We start from the raw sequence: 17,134 nt of genomic DNA on the forward strand, positions 1-17,134 counted from the left end.
TAGGCTGTCTAGGAGCGACTTGGCCAGCTTCTAAAACCATACTCTTGTCATTTTCCAAAGAGCAATTAGCAGGTTTGACCTTACCATTTTGGTGTAAGGGGTTTGTGTATTGATTGGTAGGTGTATCAGTGGTAGCAGCCCTGTGGTTGGTACCAGTCTTGGACTTTGGTTGACCAGTGTAATGCCCAATCTCCTTAGGCGCGTGACTTGGTTCACCATGGTGGTAGCTGTTGTACCCAATTGTGGATCCTCCTCTACCTCTATTAGAACCTCCTCTGAATCTACCTTTACCCCTCGGGTAAGTAGTATGCTGAGTAGGTCCTTCCTTGGGCTGGTTATTAGCCACATGCCCTTCATCAACCATCTTTCCTTTTTGAAGCTTCAGAAGAGATGACTCTAGATTAGAAATCTTCTCTCTGGCTTTTTCAAGTTCCTTCCTTGCATCAACAAGGTATCTTGATAGGGCCTCAGAAATCACTTGCTTAGCTAAAGCAATGTTCCTTCTGTCATCAATAATCAGTGGTTCCATACCATCAATAGTGGTTGAACCATCCATCTCAAGGCTACTACCAGCTTTTACAATAGGTGTAGGGTTTTGGTCATGGTTATTGGGTTGGTCACATAACAGGTTGGGGGAAGGTTGGACAGGTGGGGAGATAGCAGGAGAAGGATCATCCATGGTTTAATGAGCAAAATCATGGTGAAAGGTTGGGGAAGAAAAGGAAAAGAAAGGGAGTTGTTATTCAAACTTGGTCGGCTTAGTTGTGATTTTTTTTTTTTCCTAAAATATATATGAAACAAAATTACATGAATACTCGTAATAAGGAAATTGAATTATATATATATATATATATATATAATTCAATTTCCTTATTACGAGTATTCATGTAATTTTGTTTCATCTACATTAACAAAAGAGGGTAAGTTGCAACAAGTTAGTAAAATAGAGGTTGTTTGTTACCCAAAAAAAAAAAAAAAGATTTCGTAGTATTGTGCAACTTTTTGAAATTAGAGGGAGATTTAATGCACCAAGGCCAAGTTTAGAAATTTTAATTTCATTATAAAGCAAGCTAAAATTAAAATTAAAAGTGCTTTGAATGGTTATTAATAATAACAAAATTTAAAATCAAAATTTTAAAACTTGTCACCTTTTGTAACAAAGGAACATAATGGCCTCCAATACTTGAAATCGCTTTTATAGATTTACACAAAATATATATAGTTTTTTTTTTTTTTTTCTTAAATCCCATAATTTTGTATAGGTTTTGTCATTTTTGAAAATATATATATATATATTAGAGATTGGTCATATTTTTATATAGTTCAATAATTCGTTGACTTGAGAAAAAAATTAAAAAATAATTTGTTGACTTTATTTTTGCCAAAGTCTTCTGGCCTTAGCTAATAAGATACCTCCTACTAGCTCTTGGAATGCATGGGTTCCAACAGGGGAGACTTAACATCAACGAACCTCCTAACATGTCAGTTGCTTAAACTTTCAAAAAAAACAAAAACAAAATTCAAAACTAACCCTAATTTGTTTCCACCAAACTACCTTAGAGAAGATGACCAGAACCCTAACCCCTCTCTCTCTCCCTCTCCACGCCCCCATTGCTGTTTATCACGAGTACATGAAGTAAAGAAATTGTCAATTATTTACTTCAAACATTCATGATATATTTGGTGATTGTTTTTTCAATTAATTCTTTGACTTTAGGGAAGACAAAATAAATTTGGGTTTTTTTTTTTACTTGGCCGGTGACCAAGAGATCTTAACAGTGGTAATTTCTTTTTTCTTTTTTCATTTTTTTTTACTTTTTTTCTTTTTTGGGAATAAGATATATATAGCTAAATCAAGGATTGAGAAGGGAAACAAGGGGTTGTTATTGTGTTGTTAAATAGGATTGTGCAGTGGAACAAAGATTTCGACTTTAAAAAAATAATAAGAAGAAGAAGTTATCCATTGATTCATTGAAATTTATGAACAATATTCATAATAAAATTAACTTTACATGTGGAAGTGGAAGTGGAAGGCAAAAGTTCTCCATATTTTTCTCACAATTCAATCAGATAGCGGTGGAAATAGGAAGAGAAGAAAGAGATGATATCTTGTGAAAAACAAAAATATCAAAGAAAATAGGAAGCAAAAAAAGAGATGACGGCTAAGTATTTGATTAAGGTAATTTTAGCAAGGGGTAGTTTTGAAATTTTATATAAAAAAAAATATTCTTTAAGTTGTTTAGAGCTTGGAATTTTAAAAAAAAAAGGTTTTTTTTTTTTATTTTATTAACAGAGGTGTCAAAAAATTACTATTAGTAAAAAGAATTTAGGTGTTTGGTGACACATTATAATAAAGAAATAAAAAGAACAAAATTTTCTAACTCAAAATTCTAGCTTAATTCAAAAATCCTACTAATAATTTTTCAAAATAAAAGTGTTTTTAAGCAATAGAGAAACAATTCCAAACGCGTATGATGACTAACAAAAAATCTAAAAATAGAACCAATCTCTAATGTTTTTTGAAAAAGAGACCAATGTCAAATCCTAAACAAAATTATGAGACTTAAAAGTTCCAAACAAATCGGGTTCACCTTAACCCTAAACTAGTTACTGCTAGATTCAGAATGCCAAACTAAGCCAGGACCGAACACAAAAATTCGGCCAGCTCCAATGATAGAGTCAATGGATGGCTCCATTAACCATTAGTTGAACTTAGGGGTGGCAAATGGGCGTGTTGTGTTGGATTTGGGTTGGGTTGAAAATGGGTGGGTCAAAATGGGTCAAGACTCATATTTAATTCGTTCAAAACGGGTTGAAAATGGGCAGGGTTAACCCGTTATGACCCGTGATCCCATTAATTTTTTTTTAATTTTTAATTTTTTTTATACTTTCAGTAACAATTGTAATTGGCAAATGACAAGGGAGTATATGCATATTTTTGGAATAGTTTAAGAGAGTTTTGTGCAAAAATAAAAATTCAAGAGAATTTATTACAAAATTGCCATTTTTTTTTTGGTAAATAAAACAAAATTGCTAAAGTTGAGGAATTTTTTTTTACAGTTTACCCCAAGAAAAACTAGGTTGAATAAGTGAGATTCAATTGTCCCAAATTAAATGCTCGAGAGACTTGGATGTCTAACGGTTTGGTGAAGTCTTGGAGTAAGAAAACTTGAAATTCAGTGAAGTCGTCGGAATGAAATGTTCAAAGCACAAAGCACAAGCACTGGAATATTATATTTACACAAAGATGGATGCATATTAAGTAAGCATATTCTCCTTCGCATCACCTGAATGGAAATTGCATGGCGCCACTTGACCAGTTCTCTATAATTAGTTATCTACGACTAATTAATTGTACACAGCAATTAATTCAACTTATACGTTTTGGATTCTTTTGCTGACTTTTCGTCCTACTATAATTTTAATAATAATTCATTACAGTGCGCACATATATATATATATATGCCGGTCCAACATGATCAATTACACCTGAATCCAACTATATATTTATATATATGTGTGCCGGCCCAACGTAAAACATATTAAGGAAGTATAATTTTATATGTTTTGGCGCCATTGTGCTTGATATATTACAAAAATAAAAATAATAATAAATAATAATAAAAATTAATTAATTTTTTAATTTTTAATTTTTAATTTTTAAAATTATTTTAAAATTATTTTTTAGTTATTTATTTTTTTTATAAAAAATTTCTAGAGAGAGAAACTTATAGAAAGGAGATTAATGAAAGACAAATTTAAAGAGAGGATTATGAGTGAGAGAAATTTAGAGAGAGAAATGAATTGAGTGCAATATAGAATAGACGTGTGTTTATATGTGATTGGTGAAATATGAATTGAATATGGTTAACCATATTCAACCCATCTTGACTCTTAAATTAAGTGATTAAAAATTACCCAACTCATCTCGACCCTCAAATTAAATATTATTCACCCATAACCATTAAAAGACGGACAAATATGGACTGGTTGATAATTCCTGACCCATTTTGCTACCCCTAGTTGAATTTAAGAACCAATCAATATGTTATTGTAGATGCGGTAGAAATGTATAAAAGAGTTGTTTGGCATCTGATTTAAATTTCTTGTTGGTTTGTCTCACTTATTATGATCCATTTTTTTTATAACCTTTTCTTCTTTCTGGGACTACTTATTCACTTTAAAATATTATTTTCTGGAATTAGGTCTTATATTTTGGCCAATTGAGGGACACACCATTGCCCGTGACTACACAACTTTTGCAACTACATATTTTCAGCTTTCACAAAATAAGTCCCCAAAATTTCTGTTCCATAACTAGAATATAACCAAAAATAAGCCCAGATTGGAGGGGAAAGATAAAATACTACATCACCCATCCCCAAGGAAGGAACTTTTGCAACAGCTTCGACTCAAATCACCCTAACTGCTCTGCCAGTTGCCCTTGCACTCAAAAAGAAGCCAGGACGGGGAGCATTCAATCCTTCTACAATGAGGTGCTTTACAACACTGTAAACTACATGAGAATTGAAGAAGAAGGGGGCCGAGAGCAACTGCTGATCCGACCAAAGAATTAGAATCAATGATATCCACTCAAATTGTTGTATAATTGGGAAAAAGAAGCATCAGATTATCTAAAGTTTCCGGTAAGAATTTCCTTCCAAATAAGTAACATGGTCGTCTGATTCCGTTCCATAAGCAAGATCTAATCTGTATTTCATTCTGCAGCACATGAGATACGATTATTTTCAGAATTTTTCTGCTCTTAACCAATTTTGGAGGCAAGAATTTTCAATTTTAGTATTTACATACCCTTTCATCACTTGTAGCATGCACGCTCTCATAAATAGACTGCAAAAAAAACACAATAGATGTTTACAACCCATTTCCGAGAGGCCAAAAACATAGCCAAGAAAACTCTAGCTCTATAACAAGGACACAGGCAATTGCTCTGCTAGTGTCCATCATGGCTGCTCTCTCCCATGTCCCTTCTGATTCTAGAGTCATTATGCTACACTGTTGTAAAGAGGGGGTGCTTCAGTCATTTCAATTTAAACAAAGAGTTGATTCATTGAATAGACATGCATTTTGGGGAAAATGCGAGTGTCCTAAGATGAGGGCGGCAGAGAGTATAATGCCCAGATGAATTTGGTAGGCCTCCACCAGAATGAGCTGAACCTTATCATGACTTCCGGAAGTACCAAGAAATATAGCAACGTGACACGCCAAAAACAAGCACTTTTGTGTGTATGTGTGTGTGAGAGAGAGAGAGAGACATACTGTAATATTTTTCATGAGCTCATTAGTAACATCCTGAGCCCTATATGATTTTGGATGCCACTTCCTTTCAGACCAATCAACATGCGTTATTGACCAGTTTGCAATTCCAGCAGGGTCAAACATCTTTAAAATGAACAGAAAATTGGTTCAGTAAAGCAGAGTTGAACATGAAGTATTTGGCAATGGAAAAAAGCATAAAAAATTAAATGTTCGCACTTGAAAAAATGTTGGCAGATAATGCTCATCAGAATAGCAATTGATTCGCCCATCCATACCTGGCTGCAAAAGGAAAAAAAAAATGTTGTGGTCAATACAATGGTGCTACGAACCACGTTTACAAGTTCCATATTTTCCAAAAGTCCAAATCATATGACGATAGAACAACCTTTTTATGTTGGATATATGGCATAATACAAGAATATTATGATAAATGCAGAAGATCCTCACAAGGTTTTAACTGATGGATTCAGCTGAACCTAATTAATCAAGTCCAAAACCTAGTATGAGAAAGTTAGATTTTTATATATGATTGTGAAAAGAGGGACAGCAATTTAATATATTCCTCACATAATAGTATACAATATTATTTTCTAATATTACCAACTTAATGCATGGAGATGTATTATTGTTTCGAGATTGCAAAAGCAAGCGTGCACTTCACTTTGCAAAAAGACAGATTTAATAACATCAGAGAACAGTCTAGTTAATATCATTCAAAAGAACATTGCCATGATGTTGGACAAGCCTTACCCGTTTATATCTGCAATTGAAGAAAATAGACCGATAACAAACCAAATGTTTCAGATGGACCGTTTTTATTTTGGGGAATCCATTTGACACAATTATTAATGCAATTGAAGATTAAAAATGATTCAATGCATCACAAAATTAAACATGGAGAAAGCAAAACAAAAACCAAAAATAAAAATGAAACTCTGTAGTCTAATATAAACTAGCTAATGATGATCAAAACACAATCTTTGATGGCAGGTTCTTTTATATCTATAAGAAAGTTTGCCCATTGAAGTTGTATTGTAGCTTGGAAGATTGAAATAAAATAAAATAAAGGAAATAGGAGCAACAGCTCTGTTGGAACAAACACGGAAGGAAAAAAGTGAGCATAAGACACGGCTATGCCATGTCCAATACTGTATATACACACACCCAAGCACAAATATAAATGTACGTAATTTTTGCATTTTTAAATAACTATTGTGGCTTTATGATGTTCTTCTCGATGCGTGAGTTCTGTCTAATCCATATCCCCATGGACTGAGTTCTGTCGATTTCAACCCCCCTTCTCTAATACATGGGCTGGGTTATTGATGGAAAGATATGAACTCACAAAACATAGACATTTAGTCAAATTTTCAACCTGAGATGATTGTCAAACAAATACAGATAAGAGGATAATATTCATAAAAAAAAACAAGTCGAAAAATCTTAACAGAAACTTAAAACCTGAAAAACCCTCCTCCTTTATCCGGGCTTGGGACCGGCAGTGTTATTTCAACGCTGGCGGAGTTTTCTTAACCTACCCATAACCAGATGTGTGAGCTCAAGCACACAAAACACATGCAAAAAGTAGCTGAAATTCTAGTGAATGGAATTATGGCATCTATTAACTATCACAAGGAATATAAAGAGTGTCTGTTTTGGGATACTCTTTACTTATTGGAGTTTCATCAGCTAATGAAGAAAATTTGCCATTGTTCATATGCTGTAACCCTGAAGAGGACAGGTCGCAAGGCTACAGCCTTCGGTCCATCAATAATGGTGCGTTTCTGTTCAAGGTTTCTTCCCATTTCGCATATATTTTTTCAGATAATAGAAAAGTGGAAATTTCGACTCAAAGGAAGTAATGGAAATTTGATGACGATAATTAGATCATAAATGCATGATCTTTCCGCTTGGGATCTATCAAAAAAATATAACCGCAAACTTGAAACTCCAAACATTTTCCAGAAGGAACAAGTACAAGAAAGTTATGGCTATAAAAATAATGCCTGGTGTATGGACTTCTCTAACATCTATATGCCATTATATATATTTATATACATATATATACCCAAACCTTCAATGCAAGTCTCAAATTGTGTTTGTGTGAGGGGGAGAGAAATATGTTCTTAATCCTCTAACATGCTCCCCCTGTCCCAAAATTCTTGGGGTGTCTGGGGAATCCAACTTTTTAAGGTAGTGGGTTTTTAATACTTTTTTATTGTATTGATAAGAGTAATTTCCAAATTTATCCTTGTTAAAAGACAAAGGAGTACTCCGTAATTACTAATTAGTGCACTAGTTTAATTAAATCAATGTCAAAAGGATAGTTTGGGAATGTTATAAAAAATAGTACATTCATTTTTGGAATGGGACATGTGTGACATCCCAAAATTCATTTCTGAATTTTCGGACAGAGTATATATACTATATTATTTTTTATTTACAGTAACACACTTTTTCTATACAGAAAGGCTAACAACAAACCATCATGAGGCATGCTGAACACATCGTCAGGAGTTTTAGGGAATTATCGAACATGTTCATGATTATATAAATTTGTTTTAAATACCAAATATGTCCAAATGTGTTCAAGACATGTCCAAGAGTGTCTTAATAAAAAACTGTCAGGCACACATGCATATGATTTTGACAATTTAAAAAATAAAAAATATATTTTTTTTTTTTAAATATTTATATCGAATATGTTTCATGGCATTCAACATCCTCGAGCTGTAGAACATGATTTATGCAGCTAACTCCAAATTTCATACAAGTCAATGACAACGAACACGATTTATGCAGCCAACTACAAATTTGATACACGTCAATGACAACAAACAAGATTTATGCACCCAACCCCAAGACTAAGATAAGCCAATGACAACGATATGAGGAAATGATAAAATATGCTTTGCTGTGTTGCATTTCATATTTTTAATGGACAACTTGCATTTTAAGCCCACCATCTTGGATAGAAAGTAATCTCTCCTAAACTGAACGCAGCAAAAATAAATTAATCAATCATTCAATTGGGGGGGAGGGAAGAGAATATCACCCCCAAGCATTAGAGCTATTGAATCAGATAAAGTGAATATATTTCACTTGGCACCACTTTATTAGTTTGAGCACAGACATAAATCATGATTCATTATTTATGATCAAGGGGGTAACTTCACCTAGTGGAATTGGCCAATAGCAAGATTGTCTATGTACAATATTACCTGTTTAATAATAATTCCATGTAAATTATTTTTATCAAGATACTAGATGAGATTAATCCCTTTTTACACTTGCAGTCCATCTCATGTCGCAGCTACTTTTGCATTTACGCTTAAAGAGAAACTGCTGTTCCTCTACAAGCTAAATACTACTGTTCTAAGAAGTACCAACAGAGAGATAGGTAGAGCAATATAACCTATATAGATCTCAAAAATAAGACAAACATATTTCACAAAGTAGAAATTAAACTGTTCTGCCAAGATGAAATAATAAATCAATGGAAGCAAAAGGGTATTAACTGCATTGGCTATAACTCACAAAACCTATTAAAAAAGAGAGAAGTATCAATAAGAAAAAATTTTGAAATTCACAGAAGAAACTGTTCCTAAAGATATTAGAAACAACAATTGCATGCCATATATCAAAACTTCAAATCATAAACAAATGTATTAAAAATCAACTCATATTCAGGAACAGAATCACCTTGCAGTAATCCCGAAATTTTGAGTAGTACAGATTGTCGGCCATTACGATCAAAGCATGCTTCCGCTTCATTGTGAACCACTGTAGAAATTCAAAACAAAAACTATTAGGACTTCGCGTCATTGTTTGGCTCTTTCAGTCAGAAGCCTAATTGAGTTGGCATTTTTAGTTTGAGTCTTGAATTGTTGAAAGCATGGACCGTGCTACATTCAGAAAATCATTAATTCATGAACAACTAATTGGACATACACTTTTAGAACAAGGTAAATGAGTGAGGCGAACACATTCGAATTTGATAGCATGTCTTATTTGTTCAACATGTTTTTTGAAAAATAAGTACGTTGATTTTTGGCTTAATTTTGCTCAAGTTACAAAAGACAACAAGTTTTTCCCTGTTACAAGGTGTTTGCATTGCTATAAAACTAGGTAGAGAGTTATTTGCCCATACATGTTTATCCAGCGGTACATAACTACACAGTGAGTTATGCACAGTACAGTGTATTTCCAATGGTGGCTATCTTGGCAGACATATCACTGGTCGCTGCATAATGTCCAGACATGAAAAATTTACAGCTTTTAATTATCAAAACACGTTCTATTTGTTTTCAAACTTAATAAAAAGTTTCTAAATAAATTTTATAATTTTCTTAGACTTAAATATTGGACTCTTTATAAACAACCTCCTAGGGTTTCTAGAAGATAGAGAAGAGATTTAGCAACTTCATGGATTGGTGTTGCAATTTTTTACAAAATCGGAAATTTCAAGCTTACTTTGCATACACATTATAAATGTTTGTCTGCAAGATTTTTGTTTTTCATATATAACACTTGAGAGAGTTTGTGCGTGATTTGCTCATGCCAGTGATTTCCTGCTAAACCAGATCATCGAAAAATATCAAGCAGCAGAAACTCGTAACCACTACACAATAGCTTCATGGAGAAGTTGGATTCACTAACTCGTGAAGAGGACAGATCAAGGGTTTGATTGTGTGGAGTACAACAACTAAGCTCATAAGAGTCAAGCACGAGTTTGAGGCCAGGCTGGCCTTGTGAGAACCAAACATGAGACTGTGATGCACATGGCCCCATTGAGCATGAGCTAGTTTTGTTAGGGTTTTTGGATTGTAATCTTTTCTTCACATAGTGGATTTATTTGAATTGAATTGCTCGTAACAAGGTCCGCAATTTTTTTCCAATTCAGGTTTTTCCAGAGCAAATTACTCTTTATTTTGTGTTGATTGTGTACTGGTTTGATTGATTGGATTTAAAACTTAGATGAAAACTAAAGTTGAGGATACTGAAATTGACATATCTAAACCAATACCCATTTCCCCCACCCCTCTTTACTACCACCACCACCAAAAGAACCAAGGAAAAAAAAAAAAAAAAAAAAAAAAAAAACTAAACTAAACTAAAAAAGTCGAAAAGATTTTACAGCGGATTGCAACAATGCATCACCTCATTGACATATAGTTGACAAAGGGACTCATATTTATAACCCCTTGAATTTTAGGGCTTAAATGTCATAATAGTTTGCACACAGATCTACTGCAGGTAGTTTATGTTTATATGGCCCTTCTCCAATATAAACACATTAAAATTTATACAGATTGATAAAACCATGGCTTCCACATTAAATGTGTGTAAGTATACCTGTGAGCCCTTCCGGAAGTCTTTCTTCTCAACTTCAGGTAACATATGCTCTGTATACCTGCCATTTCCATGCGGACCAGGATCCACAAAGCTAGAACAAACATAAAAAGTGCATCAGTAAGAGAGAATAAAACACATATAAAGCAATTTTGCAATATAATAAATTATAATATTTGACAACCCCTATTTAGTAAGCAAATAAAAGCAGCAAATGCTTCAAAATAGTTTCATATTTATAATGTAGTTAAACAATGTATGGTAATTGGAAATTGCTCATCTAAAGAGCTATATACAAGAGAAGTGGTTCCCAATATGTGGAAACATTGTGCAAACCTGTCGATGAAGCTGATATTTGTGTACATCAAATAGTTGTATACAAAGTCAAAATTGCGCAGTGGAATACAACTGCAATGCAAGAAAACAATTCATCGGAAATAGATAAGAGTTAAAGATCATAATTTAGCAGAAAAAATATAATTACAGTAACTTTTTCATGTAATCACCTATCAGAAAGTAAAACAAAATGCTGGTTATCAGGGTCTTTCAGTGCATTTGCCAAAAGTCGTCTCTCTGCATCAACCATTGAAATTTTTCCCCACACTACCTGCACAGAAAATCAATGTAACAATTATATTATTTAGCTTGTACAACGATGATGGTGATAATGTAATGATGATGATGACGACAACAACCTAATCATTTCAATTCCAAACTGATTAAAGAAAGTATGACAACAATGCCTTCCTGATTCTTTTGAAATCCATTATTTTGATCATACATACAGATGTATTCAAAGAACATATATACACAGACCAGGATAGTTTTTTTGCATATGTGCCAACAGGGAAATTCATTTTTTCTATATATCTCCATCATCTTAAATTAAACACAACCGTTTGGTCAATGAATATATGCATTATTTACAAAAATCCAGGCAATTAGGGATATTGCTTAGTGAAATAGTAATAGTAAGAGCCTTGTTGTCAAGGTAAGAATCTTAATTTGAGAACGATAAAAACCCCATTCATGCAAATAGAGTCAAGGTAAGTTCTGTACAAATACATCCTAATATGGCCATAATGTATAAATAGAATTCATAAATGTGGGCACTTAACCACATAGATATAATGTTTACACTTCATAGATGTACACACACAAATAAAAAGTAAATAAAAAAAATTATCTGTAGGTATGCACTCGATCGTTTTAGAGACCATCCAGGCTCTAAAACACTACTTCAAAGTCAAACTTTTACTTCATTCGGCTGCTTGGTACCCAGGTCCATACAATTCTAGGTGTGTCGATAGAGGTACTTTTCTTTTCCCTTTGAACATTTTTTTCGATCAATACTTTCCCAATCACATAGGTTTTATACTTCCAATTAAGGAGAATCTCCGCTTAGTAACTGAAGACTTCAACATAGACATCTCCCTTTCAATCCCTTGAATCCAACATTCCAACACACAACTTCATCGAGCCCTTGAACTTAGAAATTTAATACCAAAGGAACAAATATAAGTATTGAATTATGCCATTTATCAATAGGTTTTCTTTTTATTACCATTTATTTAATTGTTCAATTTTCCACTGCAAACACAACAGCCAATGGAGTAATCAATGATATATATATATGTGTCTCTGTGTGTGTGTGTGTGTTTAATTATTCCATTTAATTATTTATATATGTTTTCTACTGATCACGCTACTATTACAAGGACTTGCATATTTCCAATATTGAACAGAAATGCAAATAAAGAAAGGAATACAAGGAAATATACTATAAACAAAAAATATATACAATTCAAAATATAAACATATAGGTAAAAATGAACACAACAGAGCCTAACCCCATCAGGTAATAAAACTGTAAATTTACTTGGGACTTGGGAGAGACAAATTTGGAGTATTAAAAAAAAATATTGACATTAAGTTTACAAACCTTGTCACTGCGAATGTCACTATTCATGAAGTGACGGCTCGAATGTACTGGCCTTTCATTAGATGCATGCACATAGACAGAGAATCTGCCATCATGCCCCTGAAAATATAATTAAAACTTCAGTTGGCATACAAATTGAACTGAAACAACACAAAAACTGCTTTCACCTAAAAATGAAATGGTTTGGAAGCAAAATGAAATAACACGAACAATTAATACAGTGTTTTCTCTTTTACTAATGTACTACATCTTAATCTACTTGGGATAAATAATCTACACATAGTAGCCATTGGTATCAAACTCACATCCGCATTTTTGCTACAGATGCATTTTGGAATTCAGTGTTTTTTCATTCATAAGGTACACAAGTTTTCTTGCAGATTCCAATGAACCAATTCCTACAAGTAAAACAGCTAGAAGACCAAAAGAAAGAAGTGGCGCTTTCAATTTCAGAAACGCCACATCATATCTGCCAACATACAGCGATTTGGAAGCTCATGCTATAAATACTCCCTCATACCATGTAAGTATAGAACTCCTTTCATTAGTTATAAACCTTTTCCTATTGCATTTTACTCTCCAATCTTTTCTCCTAAACCCTTCAAAAATCCTATCTCTCACCATGATCTACATTATTAAGACCAAAAACACTAACATCCAATAATTATATATCAAATTGATCACTACAAGGAATTTTTATGGATGAATTATATAAATAAAAGTACAAAATGATTTTATAGTCTCTAATAGTCTGAGAAGAATGAATACAGATGTGGGAGATGGACACAACAGAAAACGGATACGCCGCCAAGTCATTATTAAGACCAAAGTATGACACGGGCACGGACATTTCACATTAAGGATATAACAATAAAATATGTAATTTTGTATGAAAAATATATTATATACTACAAATATGTATTTTATGATAACAACATTAAATTTATGGCCAATGATCCTTTAATTATGATCAAATATGTCAAGGAAAAGATAACAAGGGCAAGAGATATATCTAATGTTCAAGGTGGTCGAGATGTCAACACATGCCCAAGAAGTGTCAGCCATGTGTGCGAAATTAATAATTTTATTCTAAAATTAAGCACACGTCTAATATGTGTTGAACATGTGTAGAACACAAACACAGACCCTCATTGGAAGTGTTCATGCTTCTTAGCTGTCAGTTTGGTTATTTAAGTATAGACTCTTTTTTGTCCATTGATATGGTCTGATGAGTAGGTGCAATATAAGAGTAACTTCCTCCTAGTTTATGCTTTTATTAATTGTTTTTAGCTTTGATACGGTTTGATGAGTAGTTTGGTTATTCTCCCCGGTCATTCGTAAACCGATGCAAGGCTACTTTTCTCTTCTATTTTGGAATGTGGTCAGGTAGGTGTACATAACCCTTTATGCCTACCCCTCAAAGCATGCTTTTATAACATTAACATATCCACCTCCCACTTAATGTTTTCCAATCAGAAGAAAAGCCAACAATATAAAAGTTAAATATCCTTAGAGTTAGTCCATTCATTTAAACCTAAGACATGTCAAAACCCTGTGTTATATTCGGTTTATAACCATAGTTTTCAACACAACAGTCTCAAAATTGCATCAAATATGAGACAACAAATTCTGCCAATTGCAGTGCATCCACGCTCTTCGTAGAACCTTGCTTTCTGGTCTTTTAAAGCTTTCCAATGATAACAATTACATAGTTCCAAATTTCTTTTAAGTAGGTTCCACATCATAAATTATGTTATAAGGGCACTTCAGAACATTTTTTGTACACTCAATCAATCAAGTTAATCAACCATATTACTTTATACAAGAATCCACCATTGTAAGAGACCATAAAGTGAGGCAACATGAAGTCACAATTTCTATGTATAACTTAATTACGCATTAATGCATGCAAAGGTTGACAAAATTTAAATATCTATAAAAGTTATGCAAATTTAGCAAATAGTTAGTGTAAAAAAAGATTTAGCAAAAAAAAACAAAAAGTAAGAAAAAATGAAATAACATTAATATTAGGAAAGAACTCTTACATGAAAAAACTTATCCCATAGCTTCTCAAAAGGTAAAGTACCCTGGCTCAGGAACATGAAAGCAATTTTAGGGTTCTTTGATTCAATTGTCGGTGTATTCAAAATATCCCTAATTACGACACGAGAAGCAATTTCTTCATCAGTATGTTCCCTTGTAGGAGCAGGTGGAAGCCAATTGGAAAAAGCCTTGCAACCATTGGAAGAGAACACATAACAGGCAGCAGAATTCTGGGGTGGATAAATATAAGCGCAAATTAAGAAGATGCTGACCAATGAAACCAATATGATTATCCACGTTGGCTTCTTTAAATGAGAGCGTTGGCGGGGCGCATGCAAGATCTGCATGTCTTTCATGCGTAGACGCCAAGCCTGAGCTGTCTTCATCTTGAATTTAATGCATCACTTAGTCTGAAAACAACTCACTCCCTTTTCATAATTTCCCTCCAGAACACTTCTTTCTAAGATATCAATACCTAAGAGACTACCACCAGCCTCCAATTGACAGATTGAGGAAGAACCTGAATCCATAAAGCAGAGACACATTTATCAGCAGGGTGTAAATTATAAGAAATAAATCAATTCCAATAGTTTTATTATGCAATATTAAAGAGTATCCTACACTTGATAATCTACAAAGAGAGAGATAGGAAGGAGTTATTCAATTCTAAGAAAATATTGCCAAATTTAGCCAGCAAAAAAACTGAGAAATGGGCGAGAATCAAAATTCATTCAATGAAGTAAAATGATTCCACAAGTCACTCCAAAAGAGCAAAGTTCGAAATCTGCTCCATCGTAAAATAGCTGAGCACTGAAAACTGCATAATTGATGAGGACGGGCAACAAATGCAACACTTTGAAGTGCCCATGGTACTTCCATGACACTGCATAGAATCACACTATCCAACAATGGATCTAAACATAAACTGAATTATAGCACCAAGACTCGCATTGCAAACATCAGGACATTGTATTTGGAGCTGGAGGCCCCAATTCGAATTCCATTGTTTCTTTGTGTTATGCCATTCAATTTAGAGATGAAATAATATTCAATAAACAACAAGAGAAAAAAATAATAATAATAAAAATAAAATAAAAAAAAAAATTACCCAATGAAAGCAAAATTCACATAGTTAAATTTGCAAACCATATCATATCCCCAAAGGCAAACAATTGTTCGCAATGAACAACAAAAAAGGAAAATAAAAGATAATAAGAAAATCATTAAAAACTGAAATTGTCCAAGTTGCCCAACCAACAAAACCAGCTGATATCTTTAATAATTTTCTAAAGACATCAGTTTGCTAAAGAAAAAAATAAAGTCAAACCCATCCATCGAAATCAGAGCTACCAATTTCAACTCCCATCATCAGATTCAAACCACCCAAAACAAGACTTCTTGAAAATAAATTTGCTTCAATACCCACCCAAACCTATAGGATGAGCATGATCCAGAATATACCATACCATCCATTGTGCTACTAGTCAACCCGATAAGAATTTTATATCTTTCTCCTTATCCTCGACCTTGCAGAAAAATTAAGTATTAAGCAAGATTACAATAAAATGAAGTCGATTGGCGTGTAAATTGACATCACATTAATGAAACCAATGAAGCATTGAGAAATCAGACAGAGTTAAAAAGAAAAAAATTAATGATCAATAAATAACAAACAGAGGAACACATTTAGTAATTTCCAAGACCTCTCAAGCATATGTATATAACTGTGTGTGTATGTGTGTTTGTAACTTCCTCTCTCTGTATTAAGCTGTTTTTGATCAAAAGAAAGCGCATAGACCAATGAGAATGAGACGCCATACCTGGATTGACCCCAAGATTCCTATATCACGAACTAGGGTAACGAATCAAAAGATCTAGCCACTCAAGAGTTTTTGTTATAGGTGTTAAAGATCTAGGGCACAAGAAGAAGAAGACTCCAAGAGAGAGCGAGCGAGGAGAGAGACAGAACTATATAAATAGTAAATAGGATATATTTATATTTACACAAAAAAATTTAAGATAAAAATAAAAATATTACTAATTCGTTATTTCCTTCAACGATGCGTCTGTGTGTCTCTTCTTCTTCTTCTCTCTCTCTCTCTCTATCTCTCTCTAAATATCTTTCTCTCTCTGTGTCTGAGATGAAGCCTCGCTCGAAACAGTCGTATTTGGGCTCCGTTCCATACGAGAAAATTTCAGCCGGCGAATTTTATATATATATTTATGTTTTTCAACGATCAAAAGGTAAACCCAATCGCAATGGAGGCGCGTGCGTAGTTGTTAACTTCAGCCTTGTAAAATTAAATGAGACAATGGTTGTCTAAAACAGGAAAGTTGGTACGATAAGGGAACCAAACAGAATTAAAAGGAAGATATATGATGAAGTTAACTTAAAGTATTTATTCTTCCCTTTGCGGGAGCTAGCACAAAATGGGAAGTCTTTGAACGTCAATACTATTTATTTTAGGACAAGAATGGTAAGGGTTAGTAGTTAGTTGTTAGAGGATAAAGAGGCGA

At 33.4% G+C, this 17,134-nt stretch overlaps 1 protein-coding gene across 3 annotated transcripts; it reads right to left on the bottom strand.

The window, feature by feature from the left end:
* Positions 1–4,188: 4,188 nt before the first annotated feature.
* Positions 4,189–16,790, bottom strand: LOC132276968 (glycosyltransferase BC10-like). 3 transcript variants are annotated; one of them, XM_059778637.1, is made up of 11 exons: positions 16,656–16,790; positions 14,620–15,137; positions 12,575–12,673; positions 11,139–11,239; positions 10,969–11,040; positions 10,636–10,726; positions 8,983–9,063; positions 5,497–5,559; positions 5,281–5,403; positions 4,813–4,851; positions 4,189–4,722 (listed from the first exon to the last, which is right to left on the bottom strand). In XM_059778637.1, exons 2-11 carry the CDS (start codon positions 15,001–15,003, stop codon positions 4,594–4,596), a joined length of 1,182 nt encoding a protein of 393 aa, XP_059634620.1. In that variant the 5' UTR covers positions 15,004–15,137; positions 16,656–16,790; the 3' UTR covers positions 4,189–4,593. The 3 variants fall into 3 exon arrangements, with proteins under 3 accessions (XP_059634620.1, XP_059634619.1, XP_059634621.1); XM_059778636.1 differs by having other exon boundaries at positions 16,438–16,790; XM_059778638.1 differs by lacking the exons at positions 4,189–4,722; positions 4,813–4,851 and adding an exon at positions 4,858–5,016 and having other exon boundaries at positions 16,438–16,790.
* Between the last annotated feature and the right edge of the window lie 344 nt (positions 16,791–17,134).

This window comes from Cornus florida, unplaced genomic scaffold (genome assembly GCF_030987335.1).
Source record: "Cornus florida cultivar Cherokee Brave unplaced genomic scaffold, ASM3098733v1 CherokeeBrave_3.0.0_Hap2_Chr10, whole genome shotgun sequence".
NCBI lineage: Eukaryota > Viridiplantae > Streptophyta > Magnoliopsida > Cornales > Cornaceae > Cornus > Cornus florida.

Excerpts from the sequence above, each read along its gene's own strand:
- LOC132276968 (XM_059778637.1), bottom strand. The coding sequence starts at position 15,003 with ATGAAGACAGCTCAGGCTTGGCGTCTACGCATGAAAGACATGCAGATC. Across the intron at positions 5,560-8,982 it reads AATTTCGGGATTACTGCAAG|CCAGGTATGGATGGGCGAAT; the intron begins GTGATTCTGTTC and ends TTCCTTTTGCAG. Across the intron at positions 5,404-5,496 it reads ATCTGCCAACATTTTTTCAA|ATGTTTGACCCTGCTGGAAT; the intron begins GTGCGAACATTT and ends TTCATTTTAAAG.